The sequence below is a fragment of the Manis javanica genome, chromosome 1 (genome assembly GCF_040802235.1).
Source record: "Manis javanica isolate MJ-LG chromosome 1, MJ_LKY, whole genome shotgun sequence".
Classification (NCBI taxonomy): domain Eukaryota; kingdom Metazoa; phylum Chordata; class Mammalia; order Pholidota; family Manidae; genus Manis; species Manis javanica.
This window is the reverse complement of record NC_133156.1, coordinates 6,264,477-6,292,420: the sequence shown is the minus strand read 5'-3', so window position 1 is coordinate 6,292,420 and position 27,944 is coordinate 6,264,477. Positions and strand designations below refer to the sequence as shown.

General features: G+C 45.6%; 1 protein-coding gene and 1 long non-coding RNA gene across 2 annotated transcripts; both read left to right on the top strand.

Annotated features, from left to right (window-relative positions):
• Positions 1-956: 956 nt before the first annotated feature.
• LOC140846350 (uncharacterized) lies at positions 957-3,346 on the top strand. Its single transcript, XR_012125349.1, has 3 exons — positions 957-1,136; positions 1,878-1,935; positions 3,210-3,346. It is a non-coding gene; the product is annotated as an uncharacterized lncRNA (long non-coding RNA).
• A 119-nt stretch (positions 3,347-3,465) lies between these two features.
• Positions 3,466-4,731, top strand: LOC140846324 (spermatogenesis-associated protein 31A1-like). Its single transcript, XM_073222197.1, has one exon. It carries the CDS (start codon positions 3,533-3,535, stop codon positions 4,553-4,555), a length of 1,023 nt encoding a protein of 340 aa, XP_073078298.1. The 5' UTR covers positions 3,466-3,532; the 3' UTR covers positions 4,556-4,731.
• The last annotated feature ends 23,213 nt before the right edge of the window (positions 4,732-27,944 follow it).

The window sequence follows — 27,944 nt, the reverse complement described above, 5'->3', positions numbered from 1 at the left end:
TTTAAAAAACAAACAATGGAGGAAAGGGTGTAGGTGAGTTTCAAAGTGCAGAAAGAAAAAAAACTTCAAAGATTTCATGTCTACCAAATCTTTCAAAAATGAAAGCAAAATAAATATATCCCCAACTCAACAAAAACTAAGGGAATTCACTAGAAGTTCTGTTTACAGTAATTACTGAAGGAAGCCTTTTCGAACTGAAAGAAATGCTTGATTCTCAAGGTTTGAAACTTTTGGATTGATTTTTCTAATGGATGTGTGTAGGTGTGTATGCAGAATGTTCAGAAGTTTTTGTGTAGTTTAACATTTGTTGATTTCAGAAACAAAAGTGCTGGAAACTTATGAAAACTGTACTTTGAAGGCTTATCTATTTCTATTTGTTTTATACTTATTCAACTTTATAAAATTTGAATAATAAATTTGAAGTCCCTGTAGTCAAAAAGAGTAAAGACTGAAATAAAAATTTCAAAATGTTTTTAAAATTCACATGGCTAAAGCAGCATAAAAGAAATTTGAGTTCTATGCCTCAGCTGATGTGACACAAGGCAGAAATGTGGAAATGTTGGAGTTGCACAAAGAGGGGATCCTGAGAATAAAAATCCCTAGCAATTAACCAAATTCCAGGGACAACTCCAGATTTTTAAAGCTATGAAATTGATGGAGCTCAAGTAGAAATCTCAAGTAAAGACCTCAGAACAGAATCTCAGGTTATCTCACTTCCCGGGTTGGAAGGCTTAGAAAAGGGTGGAGGGATCTGTGGGGCTGGAGGTGGGGGCTGGGCTGGGGTCCAGCCTGTTCCTCTGTCCCCTCCCCCACCCTCAGGAGCCCTTTGTGACAAGGCCATTGTTCACCCTTTGTGACAAGGCCATTGTTCAGTGATGTGGGCCTGGTGTGCTGTACCCCAGCACACTCGCAGAGCTCAGTTGCCTGAGGGCAGCAGTGCGATTCAGATGATGGAGAATCCTCTCCTATCTCTGAAAAGCGTTCTCACTACCTGGCTGAGCTCCAGTTCCACCTCCTGGGCGACTGATACCATCTTCACCATCCTGTGTGGACTGGGGTTCTTCCTCCTGCTACTCCCCTTCCTGCCAAGTGATCCATCCTCCCCACCGCCTAGGACACATAGAAACATCAGGAAGGTAAGGAAGGAACCCTGGGCCAAGACCTGACAGAATATGATTCTCTCTTTCCTATTATTACTTCTGTTTCTTGGAGTCAGCTGCAGAGGTTCCTGGGATGGGAAAGAGAACATCTCAGGAAAGAACAGATCCTCCTTCTAGGCATAAACCAGGCCGGCCAGGAGTTCCGGCAGGAGGATCTATCCAAAGATCCCAGACAGGAGCCAGGTGGGCCAAAGGGCTCCAGGCCCAAATCCCAAACCCAGTGGCCAGTGGCTGCGGCCCAGAGCCTAAGAATTTGATGTCTGTGGGAGGACAGGCCCCTGAGCAGGTTCCCCAGCTGCGCCTTCCTGGGGCAGGGGTCTAAGGGCGAGGCTTCATCCAGGCTGACCCGAGGGTGGTGCTAAGCCCACGGTGCCCCTGAGCAGGGGCTGCGGTGGGGCGCTGGCCTTGGGAGGCAGAGTACAGCCCGACGGAGCTTAGAGGGGCCTGTGGGTCTGAGCATACGTGTGTTTCTTGAGCACAGAAATACTGTAGCAAGAGAGCCAGGGCAGGTCTCACACAGAAAATCCCTCTTTACATTCTTCAAAGAAGGAAAAGGGAAAATATTTTTATCTCCTTTAGAAATCAGTACAAGGCCAGGAAACCTCAAGGCCCATTAGGTAAATGTACAAACAAAGTCATGTTTATAGACACCGAGGCCTGCAGCTTGTCTGTGGAGCTGAGCCTTGGTTCCAGCCTGTCATGTTTTTGGTCCCTCAGCATCACCTGGAGCCAAGTGGAAAGAAAAAGTGTAAAAAAAGAAGTGCAGTTCTGAAAGGTGAGCCTCTCCGCCAGCCAGCCCTGCGCACCCTGAGTCAGCCTCCCTCCCTCCTGCCTGAGGGCCCAGCTCTGTGCCACCCCTGAGGAAGCCAGTGGGTGGGGCTGGGGGTGATGCTGGGGTTCTTGTTTACAGAGTCCAAGAATGAACTTCACCATCACTCAAAGTAGGAGAGCAAGTGAGAGCCTTTATTTAGAGATAAAGAGGACAGAGAAAGAGAGTCCAGGGTGGTGCACTGTCTGGGGATTTACAGGCGGTTGAGAGACAAAGGGCTAGGGGATGCACACCTGCCAGACGGTCCCAAAATGTTTATTTTTTAAGAGCTACTAAGTTTCTTATGAGTGGGTTATTCTTCAAAGTTAGCTTAACACAAGAAATTTCCTGCTCTGATTTGTTCTCAAGATAGCCGCTTTTTGATCTGGGAGCATATCAATTAAGACTGCCTGCCTTGCTTCCAAGATGGGCTGAGTTATTGTTTGATTGATGAAAATGTGATCTTCAAGATAGAATTTTAAAAAATAAGCTGGGCCTTTGAGCAGGCTACAGTAAATCTTACAATGGTATGTTTTAATTGATGCAGTGAAATTATAGGATATGTTGAGATACTTTTCTTTATCTGGGGAGTATTCAAACTTCCAGGCCAAGTTGCTCCTGGCTTTTTAGTTTTAACTAATCTCACTGAAGAATGCTTATATTCCTAGTTTGATATTTCTACTTTAGAGAATTAATGTGACTCTGGCTTTACTTAATTGGTGAAGTTTTGGTAGCGTTTTTTTTCCAGAGGCCCTCACCCTACTCTATCTAAACCCATGGTCCTTGTCTCAGGGGGATCTTGGGTAGATGATCAGAACCCAGACACTCCCCAGGGTCTGTGCTGGAACAAAGCTGCAAGGGCCAGGAGGTGGGTGTTGCCTGGCAGGGACGGGGTGGGCTGGAGCAGACCCAGAGTGCCCAGATTGGGAGGGGGGACCTGTGTGCACAAGGTGATTCCCTCAGGTGCCTCTGTGAGGTGGCCCTTGCCTTGTCCCTGCCACAGGGTGGCTGTGAGGGCTGCAGCGGGTAATGGATGTAGAAGCACTTTGCAAATGACAAAGCACTCCCTGTCGTGAGTATTCCCATTGCCCTCAGGGATCCTGTGGCCTCAGACACTGAGGCTTGGACTCCAGACTCTATAATCTCCCCAATGTCTCCCCTAAAGGGACGTGGCACTCAGTCTCCTATAAGACCCCTAGGTCCCTGCCTTCACCACCATGACCCCGTCTTCTGCTTTCCAGTTTGCAAAGAATCCCTTTGTAACCTAGAAGAGATGAAGCACCTGTTACTTCTTCTGAGAAGGTAAAGAATCTTCCCTTCTCCTCAGGGTCCTCCTTCCTCCCAGAGCCTTATGACGGGACTCCAGGGCTGCAGGCAGCGTGGGACTGACCTGGTGGGGGAGATGTGGGGACAGGTGTGACTGCAGACCTGGGGGACAGCAGGAACACTGTGCAGTCAGCATGGGGACCTGGAGGGCCGTGGGCTTCAGGCACCCAGCCCTGCCTGGTCTGCTCGGCCCCCATGGCCCTGGCTGCAGCTCTTGCCTCCTGTCTTCTGCAGCCATATGAGGAGGCTCCCTGACGAGGGTGACTCTCAGAACTTATTTCAAGACCACCCCAGTGAGGGGCATGAAGCAGAGCCTGCGGGAGCCCACTGGCTGTGCGGGGAGCCTGGGGGCAGTACTGCTCCTGCCATGTGCCCTTTGGCTTCCTTGGCTCCTCCAGCCACACACTCTCCACCTCGGGCCTCCACCACCTCACCAGGCGTGATAACTTCCTCAGGTTCTATTCATTCATACTCATCCCGGAGTGACTCTCAGCCATCAGAGCCTTTCCTACCTACTCTTTCCCCTTCCCCACCGAATCCTACGGATTCAGAGCCCTGCCCTCAACCTCCAATAGCCTGTTCTGTCCCACCACCAAACTCCACCCCAACTCATACTCAATTTGACTCAATGGCACTCCAATTAGGAACCATCCCATGGAGCTTGTCTCCATATGCCCACTGGCTGGCTCCTCCCACCCGAATCATCTCGGGCGTTGGTCGTGCAAACTCTCCCATTCCAGCCCCTTCCAGGCATCAGGCAGATGCCAAAGCCTGGAGCCTCTTGACCTCCTCACAGTGCACATCCCACCAAGAGCACCTGTCCCACCACCCACCAGAGGTCTCATTCTGGGGACACCCCACAGACAAACAGGAAGAGGTGTACGGGGGCTCAGCCAGCTCCCCTGTGAAGTTTCCAAGAGCTAACTCTGCAGAACCAGAAAGAGGCTTGATGAGGTACTCCACATGGGGCCTGGGCAAGACATTTCCAGAAAAGATCCTGAGTGCCCATTCGGGCAGGAAGCTGGGGAAGAACAGTGAGTGTCAGACTCCTGGGGGTGTTCATCCCTCCATGTTTGCTGTCAACCAGGCCATGGACCTTCCTGCAGAATCACTCACTCACAGGGGAGCCACGAAGAATCCAGCACCCTCCAAGGGACAGGGACCCGACACGAGCACCTCCCATGGGTTCACCATCTTCAAGCCACCTATACAACAGAATCTGGAAGCACATGCTACAAGGCTTCTGGCGAGGTGTAGGTGATGCTTACCCCTCAAGATCCTTAAGGTCATAAACTCCTTTAAGTTGAAAACCCCTCAATCCTCACTCCTTCTCTGCTCTCCCTGTACCTGCTCAGCTACCTGTGTTCCTGGGGCCCACTCAAAAGCCACGTTTTCCCAGCTCTTGGAAAATCCTCAGTCCCCACTGGGAGAGGCAGCAATAAGGAAAGAGTCAGTTCCCAGCCCAGTGAGTCCCCTCCCTGCCCCCTCCCCTAGGTGTGAGGAAATCAGCAAGGCCCAGGGAGAGACCCCACCTGGCGATGGCCACGTGTCCTCAGAGGCCCCTCTGACCACACAGGAGAGTGGGCCACCTGCTCAGACCTCCACATGCATGTTTGTGGGCAGAATGTGGCACAGTGAGATGGCCATGAGGGCCCACAGAGCCAGCCGGGAGCTGAGCCCCGGTGCAGCCACAGCCAGGATTGAGCCAGCGGGGGAGAGCAGAGGCCGGGCCGCGCGACACCCCCACCGCAGGGCGACATCACTGGAGGGCAGCTCTGGGTCTTCAAGTGCTGAAGAGGATGGGGGGTCGGTGGCAGCTGAGGAGGCCTCTGCTTGGAAAATCACCTTGGAATCCCGTGTGCCGGCCCACTCCCAAATTAACAATGTGGATCTGAGTAGATCAGGGACTCCAGAGACAAGTAAAATCCCAAGACTGCCTGGTGTAAAGCACGTGATTCAAGATCTGGAAGAGCCACACCTCCATGTACACCACAGTGACTCTGAGCTCCACGAGAAGGTAGAGTCCGGGAAGCAGCCTCAGGACAGTGGCCCCGGTGAGCCTCCTCGGGACAGCGACGCTCATGTGCTCCTTCAGCAATGCCACTCCCGTGAGTTTCTTGCTGCAGACAGCTCGGCTTTTCAGAGATCTCTGTGCAACTCCCAGAGCACGTCCAGTGGGGACACATCAGCTTCACACGTGTCAGGCGACATCATGTTGCGTAGATGGGCTTCAGGTCAGAGCAGCCAGGGGTCCTTGAGGCTGGAGGAGCAGGGTGAGAGCCAAAGCAAAATGTTTGCCCCCGCTGGTGATGTAAAGGACTGTGGGAGGTCTGACCAAGTACAGCTTGAAAAAGGATTGGCAGAACTGAGGGCCTCCCAACACAATGGGATGTTAAAGAATAATTATAAGGAAACAGCACAGTCCTTAAGAAGCAAGTCCTGCCAGCTTGGACTGAAGGAGGAACAGGCTCCTCCAGAAAGCCACGTCACAAAACTGATAAAGCACTTCCTGCAGGGGATTCTCTCCAGTCGAGTTTCCCAGCAAAAAAGACAGGCCTCCATCAGCCACTATCCAGAGGCAGGAACAAGGCATTAGCAGATCTGTTCCAGATGGCAGGGCCGCCAAGGCTCGGGATCATGACAGCTGTGGGACAGATCCTAGAGGAGAAAACCACAGTTCCACATGGACATCCTCCCTTGGAGTTAAATTGGCAGAAAGGGAAATTCCAGGCTCCAGCAGGCAAACATGGTATCACAATCTTTTCTCCTTGAAGAGCAAGGGAGAGTGATAGGAGATAAAGCCTGCAATCACCCAGCCACCCTAAAGGGCCACAGCAGTCCTGGCAAGAGCAAGGGGGCCAGAGACCAAGATAGCAATGAGGCCTTCCCACCCCACGAGGTGGGGTGCCCAGCAGGCACAGCCAGCACGGGCCAAAGGCGGCAGGTGCCTCAGCCTGTACCCACTACCGCCCGAGGCAGCAAGTGATTCAGAAATATGTGTCACCTATTCAGCTAGAGCATGATTCACACATGTTTCCTGGTAGGACAAGTTTTCTTCAAGAAAAGATCCATACAGTGCAGAGAGAAACTGTTTTTTCTCATGTCAGTACATCCTCTAGTTGCTGATGGATTCTTCCTACCTCAACTTCCATCGTTTCCCAAAATACATGCTTTTTTCTCATGAGAGGTGGTGGCTTCTGTCTGTGTCCTGCTGGGGGAAGGAAAGGAGTCAGGGTCTGCTCTTCCCACATACCCACCATGGCTTCCTGAGAGATGGAAAGGGAGGTTGAGGATGCCTGTGGTGTGGCATGCCCACCTACACCCCTTGCCCTCGGTGCACCTTAGGTTTCCGTGAGAGCCTCATTACAAAACAAACAAAAGCATCCTGGATTTGTCAAGATAAGGAAAACCTGTAAGGTGCCCCCCAACCCCATGATCTGGCTCGGCCAGCCCCACTGCTTGCTCTGTACCTTGAACTTGCGCAGCTGTGAGAGAGAAGTTTACAGAAGCTGAAATTCCCCTCAGGCTCCAGAAAGTGTCTGACAAGTTCCCATCAGTGTCCTGGGAAGTGGTTGCCTGAGAGCAGAGGTGGAGGAAACCTTCCCCATCCAGAGTTCTTGGTGGGGACTAGGTGATGCCTGCCCCAGCAGCCCCTTCTGTTCTGATGAAGCTGGGGTTGTGGTGGGCCGGGGTCCCTGTAGCTCAGTGTCCCCCTCACTCCACCTTTCTCCCACTCAGAAGCAGCAGAAAGAAGATGCACTCTTACTGCTGAGGGTGTGTGGGTGGGGTGCACAGAGGCGCTGAGGGCCGGTCCACACCTTCCCTTCTGGGGAATCAGGGATCAAGGCTGTGGCTTGTGCACACTCACCATCTGAAGGTGGACCCTGAACCTAGAGGGGAGAGGGGAAGAAGGTGGCAAAATAGCACAGTGCAACCCCAAAACGTGCAGGGACCAAGGACCTCTGGAGACCCACCACCATCCCCAGAGGGGAGAAGCAGCTGGGGGCCCATGGCTCCTGCATGGTGGCCCACCTGGGGTCTCCACACACACCAGCCCATGAAGCCCAAGAGCTGCCACGTGGACCTTTGACAGAGGGCCGGGCTCCCACAGGTGGGGAAGCTTGACTTTCCCAAGATACATTAAATAAACCAGAACAGGGCTGGGGACCTCAGGACTGACTCAAGGTCTCTGATCTTACTTCCACATGTGGCCCAAGGAAGGCTTCCAGGGGACATTAAAGGGTGAGGGATGGGCCTGGGGTCCCACAGTAATGCTCACTGGCTTCCAGCACTGCCCAGCCCAGGGCCTGGAGGGGGAAGAGGCCATCACACAGGGTCTGTCACACAACAGGCTGAAAGTGACCTGCTCAGAATGAGGGTGCAGTCCAGGATGGCCCCTGTGTGCTGTGCTCCAGCCTACACCCCTCCACTGCAGTCCCCATGTGAAAGCTGGAGTGATGCCAACTTTGAGCTACATGCAGATGTGCAGTGGGCCAGCTGCAGGGCCCATGGAACGACCCTGCCCCATGCCTGTCAAGACCCACCGACCCGCATGTGGGCCGGGGTAGAGGAGTCAAATGGGTGCAGATGCTGGTGCTGCACTGTTCCCTGGAGCTGGGTCCTGCCTCTGCGTGCAGCTCCCTGGCTCCTCCAGGGGCCCCCCATGAGAGCCCAGCCAGGGCCTGTGGAACTGGGACCCCAGGGAGAGAGAGACCCACCTCGGGTCAGGTGAGAGGCACAGCAGGGACCCCAAGGCACAGGACAGCTGCGTCCTCTCACAGGCCCCTAGAGGTGAGTCCTGGGAATGGGATCATCGGGGACTGACACCCTTGCAGTATAAGTGCCACACACGGGGGCTGAAGGGACAGCAGGAAACAGGGCAGACAAGCCCCTGTGCCCTTCTGCCATGACCGTGGTAAGGTCTGCAATGGAGACCCCCACAGAGAGCCTCACAGACCCTCCCACACACCGAATGACCCTTAAAGAGATCCTCACAGAACCAGACACCCTCACAGGGACCCTCTCAGACCTTCTCAGTGTTACTGAAAACTGGTCCTTGTCACCAAAGTCAATTCACAAATCACAATGGCAAGGATTTGAGAAAAGGAAAGGAATTAATTTGCCAGCAAATGACAGCGTGGCAGGCTTGTGCCTTAAGAACCACTGTCCTCCTGCAGCACAAGTACATAGGGCATCTAACAGGGCATCGTGGGAGAGAGGCTGTGGTGTTCATAGACACACAAGGCAGCCACTGGAGGAGATCAAAGCAGATTTTCTTGTACCAGTTCAACTGCTTTTTGTTTCTCAGTGGTTCCTCCTCAGTGCCCTGGGGCAGGATGGCTTGGGTTCTGCCAATACAACTTTCTGCAATGCCTCTGACCCCGAGACATAGCAAACAGGGAGAACAAAGAGAACCCGACCCCTCTTAGTGGTCACAAAGTTTCTGGGGGCTTCTTGAGCTCCTTTTCAAGTTACTGTTAAATTCTGAACCCAGAGATTTAATTCAGTTCTCCTCTGTTATCCCTGTTAATTTCACCTTCCATTTTCCTGGGAATGTGGATGGCCAAGTTCTTCTGGTACTTTCTGCTGAATCAGGGAGAAGATCAGGGCTTTTAAAATGGAAGGCACGCACCAGTTGTTATCAAAGATGATGCCGTTGCCCCAAGGTGCCAGCCAGTGAATTCGCAGAACTTAGGAAGACACCAGGTCATGAATGTGATATGATTTGGGGACTGGAAATGGGACACTGTTTTGAGCACCCATAAACAGACCTCCAAGCTCAGGTAGATCCAGGTGGGAAGCTTTAGGAGCAGAAATACCCATTCTCCCTTAAAACAGACTGGGGCAAGTTCTGTAATCAAAGGCGCAGTGAAACAAGATAAATTACTCATGTGTTCCCTGGGGAATTAGCTATTTCCACTTAAGACATGAGGGTACATGCAAAACATGAGAACACCAGTGCCTTCAGGAGCTGCAGAGAAACTCATACCAGATGCTCTAAAGGATCACTGCACCCCACTGCAGAACTGGCTCTTGGGAGGCATATCTAACAGTCAGTCTGATGGGTGGTTGAAGCCAGAATCTGGGAGCCCATACCTAGGGTTTACTTCCTTGAGGAGGGCTTGCACCACCTCAGCGGCTTTCTCCATTCTTGCAGGAGAAGCTTCAACCCAGCCTGAAAATGTATCGACCAACACTAGCAGGTCTGAAGCTCCCGGTAGTCTTCAGCACCTGGGTGAAGTCCATTTGCCAGTCTTCCAAAGGACCATGTCCCATATGTTGTACCCCCTTTTCCAATGGGGGTCTCTCAACATTAGGGTTATTGTGGACACATAGCTGTCAATTTTGAGTAAGTTGTTGCACAGTCTTTTAAAAGTAAGGCCCTCTCAAACATGGGGTTACTAAGTCCATCAGGGCATCTCACCCATAATGAACACTGTTCTGTGACTGTCTCATTATGGGTGTGACAAAGGCTTCTGGCAGCAATGGTAGTCCTTGGGAGTTCAACATCCATGTAGAATTTTCATCCCACTGATCAAAACCCCACTCTTGTTCTGTATGAGGTTTGAATCTGTCCAAACCTCACTAAGGTAGCAGGGCTCCTTAAAAGGAGTCCCCTTTGGCTGCTGCCTGTGCAGCTTTAAATGCTGCCTAGTCTCCTCAGGCCACAGAGCTTCCCAGTTGTAGGTGCCCTGGACAGTGCATGATGGCCACCTGCTCAGCCTCAGCCACTGCCTGCAACAAGGCGAGTATTTCAGGTGCATAGTTTTTGTTCTTACTTCCTACTGTTAACAACTTTCTTCCTACATTGCTCCCTCAGGTATGCACCATCATGAACACATACATAGAGTCTACATAAATTCATTCCACTAGACAGCTGGAGGGCTCCAGTCAGGGCGGTCTGCTCTGTCTTCTGAGCTGAGGCTCCAGATGGCAGCACCGCTGACTCTCTCTCCTGCTCTGCTGTGACCACCACCTCTCCAGCCTTTTGGTGTCCATTTTCCAGGATGCTGCTTCCATCGGTAAACAGGTCCCAATTTCGTTTTGGCAAGGGCCAGTTGACAGTCAGGCCATAATGGTTACTTTCCTTGGGCAGGCAATAGACTGGCAGGGTTTAGAGTAGACACAGTGTTCAACTTCTCCTTGGGGTTGTCAAGAAAGATGGCCTGCTATTTCCCCAGCTGCCCTACTGTCAGCCAGTAGCCTCCTCCTTGTTCAAGGTCAGGACCTGATGTGGAGCACGGCGACACTATGCTGACCCAAAGTGAGCTTTTTTGCCCCCTGCAGTAAGTCACAGGGGTAGCGACTGCTCTTGGACAGTGAGGCCATCCCCTCACAGTGTGTCCATGTGTTTGGACAGATATGCTACCAGTCGTGGCACATCGCCCAGCACTGGTATCAGCACTGCTCATCCAATTCACCGTTTCTCATGCACAGAGAGTTTAAATTCGTTTTTAAGGTCAGGTAGACCCAAAGCAGGGGCTGTCATTAGGCTTGGTTGAGGAGTTTTGAATGTCTTTTGACTTTCTGTTGACCAAATCAGAGGCTCCACATTTGAGCTGTTTAAAGTTTCATATACAGGTTTTAAAGCAAGTCCCGAGTGGATTAAAGATGGCAGCATGAGAGGAGAAACAGAGGCTTTCTCCTAAAACCGTACTAAATTAGAAAACATAGTTGGTGCAACTAATCCTGAGAGAGCAACAGGAAAGAGGACGGTGCCAGACTGCACACACCTGGAGAGAAGAGCAGTCCTCACGGAACAGGGTAACATACCAGAGCTGTGGCTCCATGGGACCTGGGCCCTTCCCCCACCCCAGCTCACTAGCGGAAGGAAGAGAAATGGAGCAGGGAGGGAGTGGAAGGCCTGGGACTGCTGAATACCTAGCTCCGGAGATCTCCTCTGGGAGCACAAACCTACATTTCATGCTGCTTTCATGATACTCGCGTGATTACGGGGTTGGAAAGCTAATACAGGCAGAATTCCTGGAGAGACTGAGACTCCAGTTGCTTGTGGAAAGCAGGAATCCGTATCCGGCTGCTCTTGGACAAAAGCTTATACCTGTGTGCCTGGCCCACTGGTTCAGGCAGTGGAGACAGGCACAGCAGCCGGGAAGCAGGAAACAGCTCTTTCCTCACCCCAGGCACCAATACCGCTCCCCTGCGACCCCTGACATTGATTCAGGGGCTGAGCAGCTCCAGAGTAGAGCTTTTGGACACTAGAGGGCTCCACATACAAATATAAAACGCCAAAGGAACCTGGTTCAGAGTAAAATTAATATAACCCCTGAGAAAGATTTAAGTAACATAGACCTTATGACTCTTGTGAAAGGGAGTTCAAAATAAAAATCATCAACATGCGAACGGAGGAAAGATATTTAAGAACTCAGCAATTAATTCCGGTTGGACATCCAATTGTCGAAGAGCATGATGGAGGGTATTAAAAGCAGGTTGCATACGGTGGAGGAGACAATAAATGAAATAGAAACTAGAGAAGAGGAATACAAAGAAGCTGAGGCACAGAGAGAAAAAAGAATCTCTAAGAATGAAAGAATATTGAGAGAACTGTGTGACCAATCCAAACAGAACAATATTTGCATTATAGGGGTGCCAGAAGAAGAAGAGAGAGAGAAAGGGATAGAAAGTGTCTTTGAGGAGGTAGTTGCTGAAAACTTCCCCAATCTGGGAAAGGATATGGTCTCTCAGGCCATGGAGATGCACAGATCTCCCAACACAAGGGACCCACGGAAGACAACACCAAGACATATAGTAATAAAATTGGCAAAGATGAAGGATAAAGACAGACTATTAAAAGTAGCCAGAGAGCAAAATAAGATCACATACAAAGGAAAGCCCATCAGGCTAATATGAGACTTCTCAGCAGAAACCTTACAGGCCAGAAGGGAGTGGCATGATGTATTTAATGCAAGGAAGCAGAAGGCCCTGGAACCAAGATTACTTTATCTGGCAAGATTATCATTTAAATTTGAAGGAGGCATTAAACAATTTCCAGAGAGCAAAAGCTCAGAGCATTTACCTCCCACAAACCATCTCTACAGTGTATTTTACAGGGACTGCTATAGATGGAAGTGTTCCTAAGGTTTATTAGCTATCATCAGAGGTAATAAAACTACAGTAAATAAAGTAGAACAGCTAATTACTAAGCAAACATAAAATTAAATTAATTATCCCCAAAGCCAATCAAGAGATAGACAAAGAATACAGAATATGATAACTAATATATAAAGAATGGAGGAGGAAGAGAAAGGAGGAGAAAAAGAAAAGAACCTTTAGACTGTGTTTATAACAGCATATTAAGTGAGTTAAGGTAGACTCTTAGACAGTAAGGAAATTAACCTTGAACCTTTGATAACTACAAATCTAAAGCCTGCAATGGCAATAAGTACATACCTACTGATAATCATCCTAAATGTAAATGGACTGAATGCACCAATCAAAAGACAGAGGCAGTGAGAGAAACACTCACTTTAAACCCAAAGACATGTACAGACTAAAAGTGAAGGGATGGAAAAAGATACTTCATGCAACTAACAGAGAGAAAAAAGCAGGAGCTGCAGTACTTGTATCAGATAAAATAGACTTCAAAATGAAGAAAGTAATAAGAGATAAAGAAGGACATTACGTAATGATAAAGAGGGCAATCCAACAAGAAGATATAACCATTATAAATATCTATGCTTCCAACACAGGAGCTCCCACATATGTGAAACAAATACTAACAGAATTAAAAAGGCAAAATAGAATGCAATGCATTCATCTTAGAAGACTTCAACACTCCACTCACTCTGAAGGACAGATCAACCAGACAGAATATAAGTAAGGAGACAGAGGCACTGAACAACACAATAGAATAGATGGACCTAACAGACAACTACAGAACTCTACACCCAAAAGCAACAGAATACACATTCTTCTCAAGTGCACATGGAACATATTCAAGAATAGATCATATACTAGGCCACAAAAAGAGCCTCAGTAAATTCAAAAGTATTGAAATTGTACCAACCAGTTTCTCAGATCACAAAGGTATGAAACTAGAAATAAATTACGCAAAGAAAATGAAAAATCCCACAAACATACGGAGGCTTCACAACATGCTCCTAAATAACCAGCGGATCAATAACCAAATAAAAACAGAGATCAAGCAATATATGGAGACAAATGACAACAATCATTCAACACCACAAAAATCTATGGGATGCAGCCAAGGATGTGCTAAGAGGAAACTATATTGCAATACAGGCCTACCTCAAAAAAGAAGAACTATCCCATATAAGCAGTCTAAACTCACAATTAATGAAACTAGAAAAAGAAAAGCAAATGAGGCCCAAAGTCAGCAGAAGGAGGGACATAATAAAGATTAGAGCAGAAATACATCAAATTGAGAAGAATAAAACAATAGAAAGAATCAATGAAAGCAAGAGCTGGTTCTTTGAGAAAATAAAGAAAATAGATAAACTCCTAGCCAGGCTTATCAAGAAAAAAAGAGAGTCTACTCACATAAACAGAATCAGAAATGAGAATGGAAAAAATCACTACAGACACCACAGAAATACAAAGAATTATTAGAGAATACTATGAAAAATTATATGCTAACAAACTGGATAACCTAGAAGAAATGGACAACTTTCTAGAAAAATACAACCTTCCAAGGCTGACCCAGGAAAAAACAGAAAATCTGAACAGACTAATTATGAGCAATGAAATTGAACAGGTAATCAAAAATCTACCTAAGAACAAAACTCCTGGACCAAATGGCTTCACCGCTGAATTTTATCAAACATTTAGTGAAGACCTAATACCCATTCTCCTTAAAGTTTTCCAAAAAATAGGAGAGGAGGGAATACTTCCAAACTCATTCTATGAGGCTAGCATCACTCTAATACCAAAACCTGTCAAAGAGACCACAGAAAAAGAAAATTACAGACCAATATCCCTGATGAATATAGATGCAAAAATACTCAACAAAACATTAGCAAACCAAATTAAAAAATACATAAAAAAGATCGTCCATCATGATCAAATAGGATTTATGCCGGGGATGCAAGGATGGTACAACATTTGAAAATCCATCAACATCATCTACCACATCAACAAAAAGAAGTATAAAAACCACATAATCATCTCCATAGATGCTGAAAAAGCATTTGACAATATTCAATATCCATTCATGAAAAAACTCTCAATAAAATGGGTGTAGAGGGCAAGTACCTCAACATAATAAAGGCCATATATGATAAACCCACAGCTAACATCATACTTAACAGTGAGAAGCTGAAAGCTTTTCCTTTAAGATCAGGAACAAGACAAGGATGCCCACCCTTCCCACTTCGATTCAACATAGAACTAGAGGTCCTAGCCACGGCAATCAGACAACACAAAGAAATAAAAGGCATCCAGACTGGTAAAAGCAGTCAAACTGTCACTATTTGCAGATGGCATACTGTACATAAAAAACCCTAAAGAATCCACTACAAAACTACTAGAACTAATATCTGAATTCAGCAAAGTTGCAGGATCCAAAATTAATACACAGAAATCTGCGGCATTCCTATACACTAACAATGAACTGGCAGAGAGAGAAATCAGGAAACAATTCCATTCACAACTGCATCAAAAAGAATAAAATACCTAGGAATAAACCTAACCAAGGAAGTGAAAGACCTACACTCTGAAAACTACAAGACACTCATGAGAGAAATTAAAGAAGATACCAATAAATGGAAACACATCCCGTGCTCATGGATAGGGAGAATTAATATTGTCAAAATGGCCATCCTGCCTAAAGCAATCTAAAGATTCAATGCAATTCCTATCAAAATACCAAGAGCATTCTCCAACAAACTAGTGAAAATTGTCCTAAAATTCATATGGAACCACAAAAGACCTCAAACAGCCAAAGCAATCCTGAGAAGGAAGAATAAAGCAGGGGGAATTATGCTCCCCAACTTCAAGCTCTACTACAAAGCCACAGTAATCAAGACAATTTGGTACTGGCATAAGAACAGACCCATAGACCAATGGAACAGACTAGAGAGCCCTGGTATAAACCCAACCATATATGGTCAATTAATATATGTTAAAGGAACCATGGACATACAATGGGGAAATGATGGCCTCTTCAACAGCTGGTGTTGGCAAAACTGGACAGCTACATGCAAGAGAATGAAACTGCATTATTGTTTAAACCCACACACAAAAGCAAACTCAAAATGGATTAAAGACTTGAATATAAGTCATGAAACCATAAAACTCTTAGAAGACAACATAGGCAAACATCTCCTGAATATAAGCATGAGCAACTTCTTCCTGAACCCATCTCCTTGAGAAAGGGAAACAAAAGCAAAAATGAACTCATGGGACTACATCAAACTAAAAAGTTTTTGTACAGCAAAGGACATCATCAACAAAACAAAAGGCATCCTACAGTATGGGAGAATATATTTGTAAATGACGTATCTGACAAGGGGTGAACATCCAAAATATATAAAGAACTTATAGACCTCAACACCCAAAAAGCAAATAACCTGATTAACAAATGGGCAGAGGATATGAAGAGACCGTTCTCCAAAGAAGAAATTCGGATGGCCAACAGACACATGAAAAGATGCTCCACACCACTAATCATAAGGGAAATGCAAATTAGAACCACAATGAGATATCACCTCACACCAGTAAGGATGGCCAGCATCGAAAAGACTAAGAACAACAAATGCTGGCGAGGATGCGGAGAAAGGGGAACCTTCCTACACTGCTGGTGGGAATGTAAGTTAGTTCAACCATTGTGGAAAGCAATGTGGAGGTTCCTCAAAAAACTCAAAATAAATACCATTTGACCCCAGAATCCCAGTCCTTGGAATATAACCAAAGAATACACGTTCTCAGACTCAAAAAGACATATGCACCCCTATGTTCACTGCAGCACTTTTTACAATAGCCAAGATATGGAAGCAACCTAAGTGTCCATCTGTAGATGAATGGATAAAGAAGATGTGGTACATATACACAAGGGAATACTATTCAGCCATAAGAAAGAAGCAAATCCTACCATTTGCAACAACATGGATGGAGCTGGAGGCCATTATGCTAAGTGAAATAAGGCAGTCGTAGAAAGACAAATGCCAAATGATTTTCCTCATTTGTGGAGTATAACAATGAAGCAAAACTGAAGGAACAAAATGGCAGCAGACTCAAAGAAGGGACTAGTGGTTACCAAAGGGGAGGGGTGTTGGAGGGTGGGTGGGGAGGGAGGGAGAAGGGGACTAAGGGGTATTGTGTTTAGTACACATAGTGTGGGGGATCACGGGGAGAACAGTGTAGCACAGAGAAGGGACATAGTGGATCTCTGGCAACTTGCTGCACTGATGGACAGTGACTGCATTGGGGTATGGGTGGGGACTTGATAATATGGGTAAATTAGTAACCATATTGTTTTTTCATGTGAAACCTTCATAAGAGTGTATATCAATCATACCTTAACAAAAAATTTTTAAAAAAAGCAAGTCCAAAATTAGGGATGCAGATATGACAAAAACTGGCCATTCCAAGGAATCCCCTTAGATTCTATGTATTTCCAGAGACTCTAAGATTTAATATGACTTATTTCCAGTCTGTCATAAGGTTCCAGATCCCTTGACTCAATTGGAAACCGAAGTAAGTCACTTGCTGTTTACAAATTTGAGCCTCATGGAGTGATGCCTTCCCACACGTGGCCAAATGATTTTAAACTAAAATAGCATTAGCCAAACAATGTTCAACATCGGGGCTTGCTAGGAGCAGATCATCCACATATTGCAAAAGAATGCCCCCATTTAACAGTGAAATTCTCACGTCTTTTGTGAAGATTTCACTGAACTAAATGGGAGAGCTCGTAAACCCTGGGGCAGTCCAGTCCAACAGTGCTGAGCAGTAACTTTAGTGTCATGATCTTGCTGTTCAGAGGCAAGCAACAGCTGGTCCTTCTCCTTCAAAAGAATGCAAAAGAACGCATGCTTTAAATCCAGCACTGGGAACCACCGGCAATCCCCCTGTGAGAACCAAGGGCCTGTGGGGCGAGTGAGGGCCTTCAGGGAGAGGCCTGCGGTGAGAGTGACAGGCCCATAGTGAGGGGCCGGTGGTGAGTGTGATGGGCCCACAGTGAGGGGCCTGCAGTTAGGTGCCCATGGTAAGTGCGAGGGTCCTGCGGTGTAAGATACGTAGTGAGGGGCCTGAGGGGTGAGGTCTGCAGTGAGGGTGAGGGGCCTGCCGTGTCAAGTCTATACTGAGGGGTCTGTGGTGAGGGTGATGCGCCTGCAGTGAGGGGCCTGTGCTGAGTGTGAGAGGCCTGTGGTGTGAGGTCTGTAGTGAGGGGCCTGCAGTGACAGTGAGGAACCTATGGTGTGATGTCTGTAGTCAATGGACTGCGGTGATATTGACGAGCCTTCATTGAGGGGCCTGCGGTGTGAGGTCTGCAGTGCGGGGCCTGCAGTGTGAGGTGTAGAGAGGAGCCTGTGGTGAGAATGAAGGGCCTGAGTTCTGAGGTCTGCAGGAAGGGGCCTGTGCTGTGACGTCTGCAGGGAGGGGCCTGCGGTGACAATGAGGAGCAGTGGTGTGAGGTCTATACAGAGGTGCCTGCGATGAGAAAAAAGCGCCTGACATCTGAGTTCTTTAGTGAGGGCCCTGCGGTGTGAGGTCTGCAGGAAGGGGCCTGTGGTGAGAGTGGAGGCCTGCATTGAGGTGCGTGCAGTCAGATCAAGAGGCCTGCGGTGTGCGGTCTGCAGTGAGAGACCTGCGGTGTGAGGCCTGGGGGGTGATATCTGCCTTGAAAACCTGTAGCTACTATAAATCCAACATATCCCCAAACTGAACTGATTCTAGGTCCTTTTCTACATGCTCCTCCTCCTGTTTCCTCTCTTACTTGATGGTACCACCATTTACCCAGTTTTCCAAGTCATGAGCCTAAGACATCTCTGAGCCTCCTTCCTTTTCACTCTATGTAATTCACCTCCACATCCAGAGATTCCCTGTAAGAGCATGAATTTTTCCATCCATTGTTCTTTCAACTCTCAATGCCACTGCCCCTTTTTAGTCCTGTCCCTCTCCCTCTAGAACTTACTACTATAGCCACCTAAGTATTTCCTTGCATTTCTCTACTGCCTTCTTGCTGTCTTTGTTCGCTGACCAGCAAATAGGCTCCCTTTCCTTCTGTGCAGATGTGCATTCTGCCCACTCACTTTATAAGTGGATTTCTATGATGACTGTTATTCTGGTTTCTCTACGGATTCAGTTCGCTTGCCTATATTAGTGTTATGTGACCGCCTAGAGGCTCACTGAGGGGCAGCCTGCCTTGCTTTACTGGCAATGACTATCTCAGGAAAGAGGTTTATCAAGCTCGGTCACGGCAAGGGGTGCCTCCGGAGCCCCTTTCTGGTCCGTGCTGGAGCTGAACCCTCTGCAGCCAACCTGAAACCATGGGAGGGATCCAGAGCTCCAGGGCTCCAGGCCAGACAGACTCTGCCCTGCTGGGAGAGGTACATGGATGGCTTGGTGAGTGGTTTGCAGCTCCACTCCATATATTAAAGTCAGTTTTTTGTTTTTTGTTTTTTAAACCTTCTGCTCTGAAAAATCCAGAAGAGCAACTGAAACATATTAACCTGAAAAACTTGGGATTTTAAATCAAATAAATATCTGAGGTAAAAGGGGCACAGCTGCCAAACACTTTTTAAAGCACTTGGCCCCTCCATAATTCACTCTAAGAGTGGTTAAAAATAAAGGTAATAGACTTCCAGCTGGTAACCAATCTCCAGTGATAAACTGTGAATGGGGGATTTAAATCATCAACTTGAGGGGCAAGGATAGATGGAAAGATCAGAGAAAACTAAACCTCTAGCAGTGACTGAATCTGTGGAAAAACACTGTAAATGAACCAAGGATGAGAGAGCCACAATGGATTAATAAAGAGAAGTTGGGAAGACACATTCCTAGGCTATAGGAATGACATTATTAGGGGCAACAAACAACTTTATTTCTCCCACAAACTCTTCCTTGCTCCATGTGATAGCATCTGAGCTGGGATGGATGGGAAGTCTTCCTGGTTGCGCCCTGTGATAAAAACAGCTCCAGAAAGAAGCAGGAAAATGAAACCAGCATGCATGCGTGACTGCAGACAGAGTGCAGGGTTAAGTCTGGAGAGGTAGGAGGGGACCAGACTGTGTAGGCACACTAGGCCATGTGAAGAACTCTGGTCTTTATCCAGAAAGCAATGGGAAGCCAGTTAAGGGCTGTAAGCAGATGTAATACCAGAATAGTGCTTGGAAAATGCCACTCTGGCCACAGTAAGTAAACTTGAGAGAGGGTGCAGAGAGAAATGTGGTGGTTGGGGGGGTGGGGGGTGGGGCCGCTAGCAGAATGGAGTGGAGAGGACAGAGATGATGGTAGTGTGGTTGGGACTGAGCTCTGTCATTTGTATTGGACTACTGATATAAAGTTATTTCCATAATAAAATGAAAAACTTTGTGACCATGTTCATTTTTTTTTGAGAGGGCACCTCTCATGTTTATTGATCAAATGGTTGTTTACAACAATAAAATTCTATATAGGGGACTCAATGCACAATCATTGATCAACCCCAAGCCTAACTCTTAACAGTCTCCAACCTTCTGAAGCATAATGAACAAGTTCTTACATGGTGAACAGTGCAAGGGCAGTCATATCACAGAAACTTTTGGTTTTGATCACGCATCATGAACTATCAACAATCAAGTCAGATATGATTATATGTGACCATGTACATTTTAAGTGGGCTCACACAACTTACTGGGAAAGTTTTATTGAGGTATGCTTCATTTTTTAAATAATAGGCATGGAAAAAATTATCCTCACAGAATAACATGGCTCCTGGGTTTGGCAAAGAGTAGGGAAAGAGCTCTTAGCTTTCTCCCTCCTGATCATCTGCTTTCCGAGAGGACTTCACTTCCTTTCAGTTCCCTCACCTGTGCAATGCTCTGGATGGCAGGGACCTCGTCACTGGTGGTCCACAGAACCGGCTGACAGCTCTAAACTTAACACATGCCTTCCACAGGGCAGGCTCTTCTATCTCATCACTGACATGGGGGTCTGCCTAGAATCAGCCTTACCCACAGTGTGCGTTTGTGCACATGCACACATAGTGCGTGTGTTACCTGAATTCTTTTATGTTTCATTTCTTGCCATTCCTCTTACAGGTACTCGTGTCTTTATTGCTCAAGTTCTAAAACTCTTGACAAAATTAACACCAATGTTTGCTTTTTAAAAAAAAAACAGGAAAGGACATGACTGCCTTTTTACATTACTGTCAAATGCTGTGTAGGAAAATGGAATTAAGTATGAAAAGAGAAAAATAAAATCTGCATCGAGCATTTTAAAAGTGAGTTACACAACCACAGCGCGTTAATTGGCTCACACTTCAAGAGGGAGAGAGCAAGCACACTCCTCCTCCAGCCTCGAAGGGAAGAGGGTCTGAGGATCACAGTCCGTTCATTTATTACCACAGCAGAGTATGCAGTAAATAGTAGTATTTCAATAGAGGATCTATGTGACGGCCAAGAGCTGCAATTCCATACTCGAAACTAAAACCTGACACTAAATATGAACTTTTCCTCATCAGCAGTCTGAATGGTGAAGATGTTTCCGTCTTTAAAATCCACTTTCTTTCTATTGTATCCCATTAGTGACCCTAAGCCCCTCTACACACAACCCCCAGTCACATGGTTAGCAGCAACGTCCTGGAACCACTCCAAGAATTCCCTTTTGTTAAGTGTCAGACTAAGAAACAAAGCTGGTGGAAAGAATACTTTCTTGACTTCATCACTAACAATGGCAAAGAAGATGCAGAAAATCGCGGGCTGGCTAAACAGTCTAGGTTTAAATGTCCCGTTTTTCAATCTTGCTACACTTCGAATAGTTTGCTGAGGCTGTAACTCTCCACCTTTAATTCATCCATCGTCCTCAACCACAGCAGCACTTAGAGAAAGAAACATGACTCCTTCTTCTAAGATTTCTAGTGAATAAATAGCACCAGCTACACAAACAGACCCCAGGACAGAATATTGCCCTTCCCCAGTACTAAGTGACAGTCTAATCAGCTGCAGGGACAGGACACACTGCTTCTCAGATAGAGTATCATCATGCTGAAGACGAGGAAGCAGACGAGCTGGACCCACACACAGCATCCGTGTTTTTCTGGGAAGGCACAGGGGAGGAACTTTCTAACATTTGGATGCGATGGAAATTCCCTGGTCTAGGCTGGTGCTCCAAGGTCCCAAGTCAGCCAGGCCCCCATCAGAGAGGAAACCTAGGTGGACACGGACTTTTGAAGTCCTGGGGAAAGGCAGAAGGAAGATGTACTCTTACAGAACCAGGCTTTGAGAGGCCCAAGGGGAGAAGCATAAGAAAAATGAGGCAGGTGCCCTTTTCAGAGAAGCACAACTTGTGCTTGGGGTAAGTGGCTTCAAGGTTCTGAAAAGCTATGAGGATGTTCCTATGTACAGCACTTAAAACATGAACATGAGTGAGATCAGTGTGCTAAGGAGTATGTTGGCAGGAAACAAGACAGTTACATAAAGTGGGAGAAGCATGGCCAGGCACAAAGAAGGCAAGGAAGAAGGTCTGGGGACACTGGGGAGTATTAAATGCCCACACAGCCGAGCTTTTGGGAATCCAAGATTAAAATGCATGACATTGTAGGCACAGTTTCCTTTCTCCCTGCTAGGAAAACCAATGAGGTGAAGAATACAAAGAAATGCAAAGGGAATACATTCATAAAGGTGTTGCAGACTGGAGGGAGGGATATTAGCAATTCAAGTGGATGAAATATTATTCATAAATCTGAGGAGAACTGGGCAGATTTCCATACTGCAGCAAACTGACCAGGAAAGATGAAAAATGACCCAGGTCGAGCCATATCATTGTGAAATGCAAGGCCTCCAAGGATAAAGAGAAGATTCTAAAGATTTCTACAGGGAAAAATTACTAGAAAGAATAATAATGAGATTATACCAGATTTCTCAGCAGCAACCTTAGATACTAGATGGCAATAAATCCAACCTTCAAAATGCCAAAGGAACTGAGTTGATTCAGGCATGCAGGATTTCTGAACTTTTTTTTTTCACATATCCTTCCTGAAAACAATTACCTATATATTTCCTCTGCAAGGCCCATGAGGAATCTTTATAACTAAGACTCTACCAAGCCACATTTAGCATCAAATACACCCAGGAGAGAGAACAGGAAACATAGCCACCAGGGGAGCAGCAGGTTATTTCACTTCCGTGGGAGTAACTGCAGTGTCCTCACAACTGTGCAGGAGCTATTCCTGCTGCCATGGAGGTGACAGCTCAGGTGACAGTGCCCAGGATTCACACTGGGCAGTGTGGGGCCAGTCTGACTTAGATGTCTCAGAGTCCAAATCAAAACTAGTATTTCTTGTAATAGATCCATAAACACAGATCCCAGAATTTTCACAAGGGACATGCTAGTCACAAAAGTCATCACAGTCAAGAAACCCAAGCTATGGCTTCCAACCACATATTTACAGTTCTCCTGAGCCAGGTGCAATTCACCAGTCAGGGGTAATCTTTATATAAACAATGTTACCTAGTAACACAGCTAACAGTCTATTTCCATCAGGCTTAAAGGGGAACAGATCTAGATAGGTAACTGGGCCCAAAGTCAATATCCGACTACAAATGAAAGAGTTTTGTTAACCGTTTCCCCACATTCCACAGAAAGAAATCCAAGAAACAGTGGAACCAAGCTAGATAGGAAAGAAAATTAAATTTTAGGATCACAGCTGTAAAGTAGGCCTAGGAAGCAGTCCATTCAAAATTACACAAGGAACATACGGAACGCCTCAGATGCTTCTGTAACAGGACAAAGAGGCAATTAGGAACTCCAGGGAAACAATAAGCTGGCTGATATGAAGCTATTTATTTATTATTTGTGGAATAATTCTGAGAACTTGTAAGAACTGAACCTACGTGGTCTGAACACAGCACAGTTCCAAGAGGGTTCCAAGTTTAGTGACATAGGATAATATTATTCCCTCACCACACATCCAATGAGTTACTAGATCTTTAGTGAACAATGTATATATTACCATAATATTATAATAGGTTCATCATGGTTTTACTTTCTCAGGATCAATTTAGAGTTAACACATGGAAGATTTAACTATAAGTGACAGATTAGAAAATAAGTATCCTAAATCTTTACAATGTCAGAGCGGTGAGACAGCTAACAGAAGATGGGGAGAGAAAGAGAGAGGAAAGTGTGGGGGTGGTAATTTCATCATTAACGTAATAGGGAGTCAAGAAGTACTGTCCTCAATTGATGGATCAGAAAATAGAGGTTTAAGCATATTGTTTAATTTTAAAAGGTAGGTAGTGTAGTAGCAGAACTAAAAATAAAAACATAACTAACAAATACTGAGGAGTGGTTAAGTAAGCTAAATTCCTAATTTTTCATAGCAAGGAGTTAGAAAGCTGATAAACTAATAAACATATACAAATATATAAATCAGTCAATTAAAAAACAGGGTTATCTATGATAGAAAACAAGCCTTTATCTTGAAAGCAAAGCAAGAGAAGCTCCAACTATAGGAGAAAGAATTTAGGATAGCAATAAAGGAAAATATCCTGCCCCAGGAGCAGAGGGACTTACAGGGAGACTTGTCATTCCACAGATATCTTTCAGAGAACAGCAAAAATTTGTCCTCTGCTTTCTTGACTAGGTAGAGTGCTATCAAGAGGCAGGGCTATGGCCTCTAAAGATTGTACAGAATTTCATTTATAACATGACTCACATACTTTATTTCAATATAAAACAGGCTATACCTCCTGAAACTAATAGAATCCTCTCTTGAGGACTGCTCTGGAGTATATTAGTTAAAAAGGAAAGATTTTCTTCTACCATCTTAGTGGCTTCTACTATATTTCTTAGGACCTAATTCAAAATGGGAGGTACAACAGATTTAAGTTATGTCTATGAACATAAATCATAACCTTTGGTTCCACCGATCCTTAGGGGGTTAACAGACACTTGCCTTCTTGCTAGTTACTCTTGTTCTTCTAATATATTATTTATTAACTTGCAAAACATTTAAACTGCTATAGCATATAAATGCTAACAGAATGAGGTTAAAAACATATAAACTATTTAAGTCCATCAACTAATGGAAACAAAAAATAAAAAGAGGATAATAAATAAATTTATTAATTAATAATAAACAAGAGGAAAAACCCATTCTGATGAGTTAGTGCAAAGCTACTGACAGAGCCTAAGGAGTGAATTGTTCAAGAAGAAACCCATTTAAATAAAGATATAATCATTATGGTATTGTACCTGGTCAGGAACCGAGTCAACTATTTCTTGTTAAAAACCAGTATTATAGAACACTTTCAACAGGGGGACAAAAAAGAAAAGAGATTAGGAATCCAATTTATCACACATAAAGTGACAGAAGAGATGGGCAAGAGTAACCAGTTACATGTGTTAAGACTCAGTAAGCAATGACTCTGGAAGATGAAAGGGCAGCTGTTCATGGGCCTCGAAGGTCCCCCTATTGTATAAAAAAGGGTTCTAGGAACTTGGAAACAAGTTACTCACTTCATTTCCCAGTTTTCATCATCTAGCTTGGTTTAGCTCTCTTTCATAATGCTTTGGACACCAGGGGTGGGGTGGTACAATGGAAAGAGCCCTTCATTTTCTCTTTCATAAGACAAGAACAATATCCTACAAGGTGTTTTGTATTCAAGACAAAATGAGATTAAATACATGAAAGTAATGGAGTGGCGCTAGCCACTAAATAATTGTTAGTTTTCTTATGCTACGGCAGAGATAGCTGCAACACTTGTGCTCCACTGAGGGGCAGCTGCCCAGCCAGTCCTACCAGCAGCCAGTGTGTCAAGTGACCACTTCTCCCCATGAGAATGCAAGTAGGAGGGATGTTCACTGTACACTCAGGCCAAGACTGTTCAGAACCAGGTATACCTTCTCTCTGTTCTTTTCCCAACTGCCAGCTAGATACAGACGACACCAGAGAGGCTCTGGATGATGGCAGCCCTACAGGAAGAGAGATGCTTGGGCTCCTCAGTCACCTGTGCAGAAGCTACTGGTAACCGGGAATACCCAGTGACTATCACATGACTGAGAAACAAACTACTGTGTTGAGATGCTAAAATGTAGAAGTCACTATTTGTTATTAACAGCAAGTGGTATCCAAACCAATATAAACATGCTATGTGATAATTACTGTAATAATAACGGTACGGGTATCGGACATGGCACCAAACAAGCCATCGTTAGTGCCATTACGAAATGTTGGCCAAATAAGTCCACGAAAAGACGTTCATCATCCTTAGCCATTGGGAAAATGCAAAGCAAAACCACTTTACTCCCAGTAGGATGGCTGAGAACAAAAAGATAGGCAATAACAAGTACAGACAAGGATGTGGAGAACTTGGCGACCTCACGCGTTGCTGATGGGAATGAAAAATGATGCAGCTGCTGTGGAAAAGTCTGGCAGTTTCTCCAAACTTAAACATACCATCACTATGAGGCCCAGCAATTCCCCTTCTAATAGATACCCAGGGAACTAAAACATACTTTCATTCAAAAACTTGTACAGGAATGTTCATAAGCAGCAATATTCATAATAGCCAAAAAGTAGGAACAATTCAAATATTCATCTACTGATGACTGGATAAACAAAATGTGAAATATATATTTCCATATGATGGAAAACAATTGAGTCATAGAAAGGAAGGAGGTACTGATACACACGAGAAATAAGAATGAGCCCTGAAAACATAGTAAATGAAAGAAGCCAGGAATAAAAGACCATTTATATGAACTATGAATGTGCAAATACACTGAGACAAAGAAAGCAGATTATTGGGTGCTGGAGCTGTAGTTGCTGGAGGGAAATAGGGAGACTATTAATGGGTAGGGGGTGCACTTTTGGGGTTATAAAAGTGCTTTGGAACATTAGGTAGTAGCGGTGGAGCTATAATTCTGTGAATATACTAAAAAACACTGAGTTGTACAATTTAAAAGCAGGAATTTTATGGTATGTGAATCATATCTCAATTAAAAAAAAGAAATCTTAGCTACTTGCTTCGTTTTACCTCCCAGAGGCTTTGGCTCGACACAAAAAGGCACTGAATTCTTTCTAAGTAATACTAGAAAAAGGTGTGAGGGAAGCTTCTAGGGTGCTGGAATGTGTCTATCGATCCTAGTGGAAGTTACATGGGAATATATACATGTAAATATTCTTTCCAGGCATGATTCTATGTTGGTCAGAACCCAAAGAATCCTTCCTCCTCACGTCCTCCACAAACAGGTAAGCCACACAGAGCTGCAACGCCACATGCAGGAAAAGCCTCTTTTCCCCTACACAGACCTAAGGCACCAAGCTCTCCTTAGTTTAGGTAACAGTGTAGATAGCACAGAGATGAGATAAATATTTAAAGTTAACTCTGAGAGTGACGTGAGGGTGGGGAAATAAGACAAGAGCCCAGAATAACCACTGAAGTGTATATTCCATCAGCAAAGTTCTCTAGGGAAGAAAAAAGTCCTAAAGGGACAGTGTGGGCTGTGGGCAGACGACCCAGGATGGGACTGCATATGGGAAGTATCTTTCTTCTCCCTGCTTAGGTATATGCCATTTTTAAAAGTCAAGTTCAAACCATAATATAAGGAAAGCTTGTTTAGTCATATAAAGTAAATTCTCATCTAAGTACTTAATACTCAAAACTGAAGTAAAGGATCATTGGAATATTTTCAACCCCTGGATAAGAATATAATTTGGTGATTCCATGAATCTTCACTGGAACCTTCTGAATCTATTGAAAAATACTATCTTTTGAATTGGAATAAATTCCTTGGAAGGGGAATGGATTAAAGATGACAGTGTGAGAGGTGAAACAGAGACCTCCTCCTAAAACCACATACAATATGAAAATATAATTATACAACTAATCCTGAAAGAGCAACAGGAAAGAGGGCTGCACTGGACTGCATACACCAGGAAAAAAAAGGAGACCTCATGGAACAGGGTAACATACCAAAGCTGTGGCCCAGCAGGGCCCATGCCCTTTCACCATCCCAGCTCACTGGCAGGAGGAAGAGAAACAGAGCAGGGAGGGAGTGGAGGCCAGGGATTGCTGAACACCTAGCCCTGGAGATCCGCTCTGGGAGCATGAACTTACATTGAATGGTGCTCTGGTGATTTAGTGCATTTGGAAAACTAAGACAGGCAGAATACCTGGAGAGATGGAGATTCCAGGTGCTTGTGGAAAATAAGGATTCATAGCCACCTGATCTGGGTGGGGAGTCTGAGATACTTCCTAAAAGCAAGAACACTGATGAAGGGGAAAGGACTGCACAAAGGTTACTGCTCAGGAGAAAGGACAGGTAGACAAAATTGTTGAGGTGCACTGTGCCCAGCAGGATGGGAGCTTAAATGATCTTCAGGCACTCCATCCCCCTGGCTGGCTATGCAGCTCCAACGCTTCCCACCATGGTATGCACCCTGCTGTGTCTTCCTCCTGGCTACCCTGCACCTGGCTCAGGCTCACAAACAGGAAACCCCTGCTCTGGAGTCAGGCCAGCCAGAG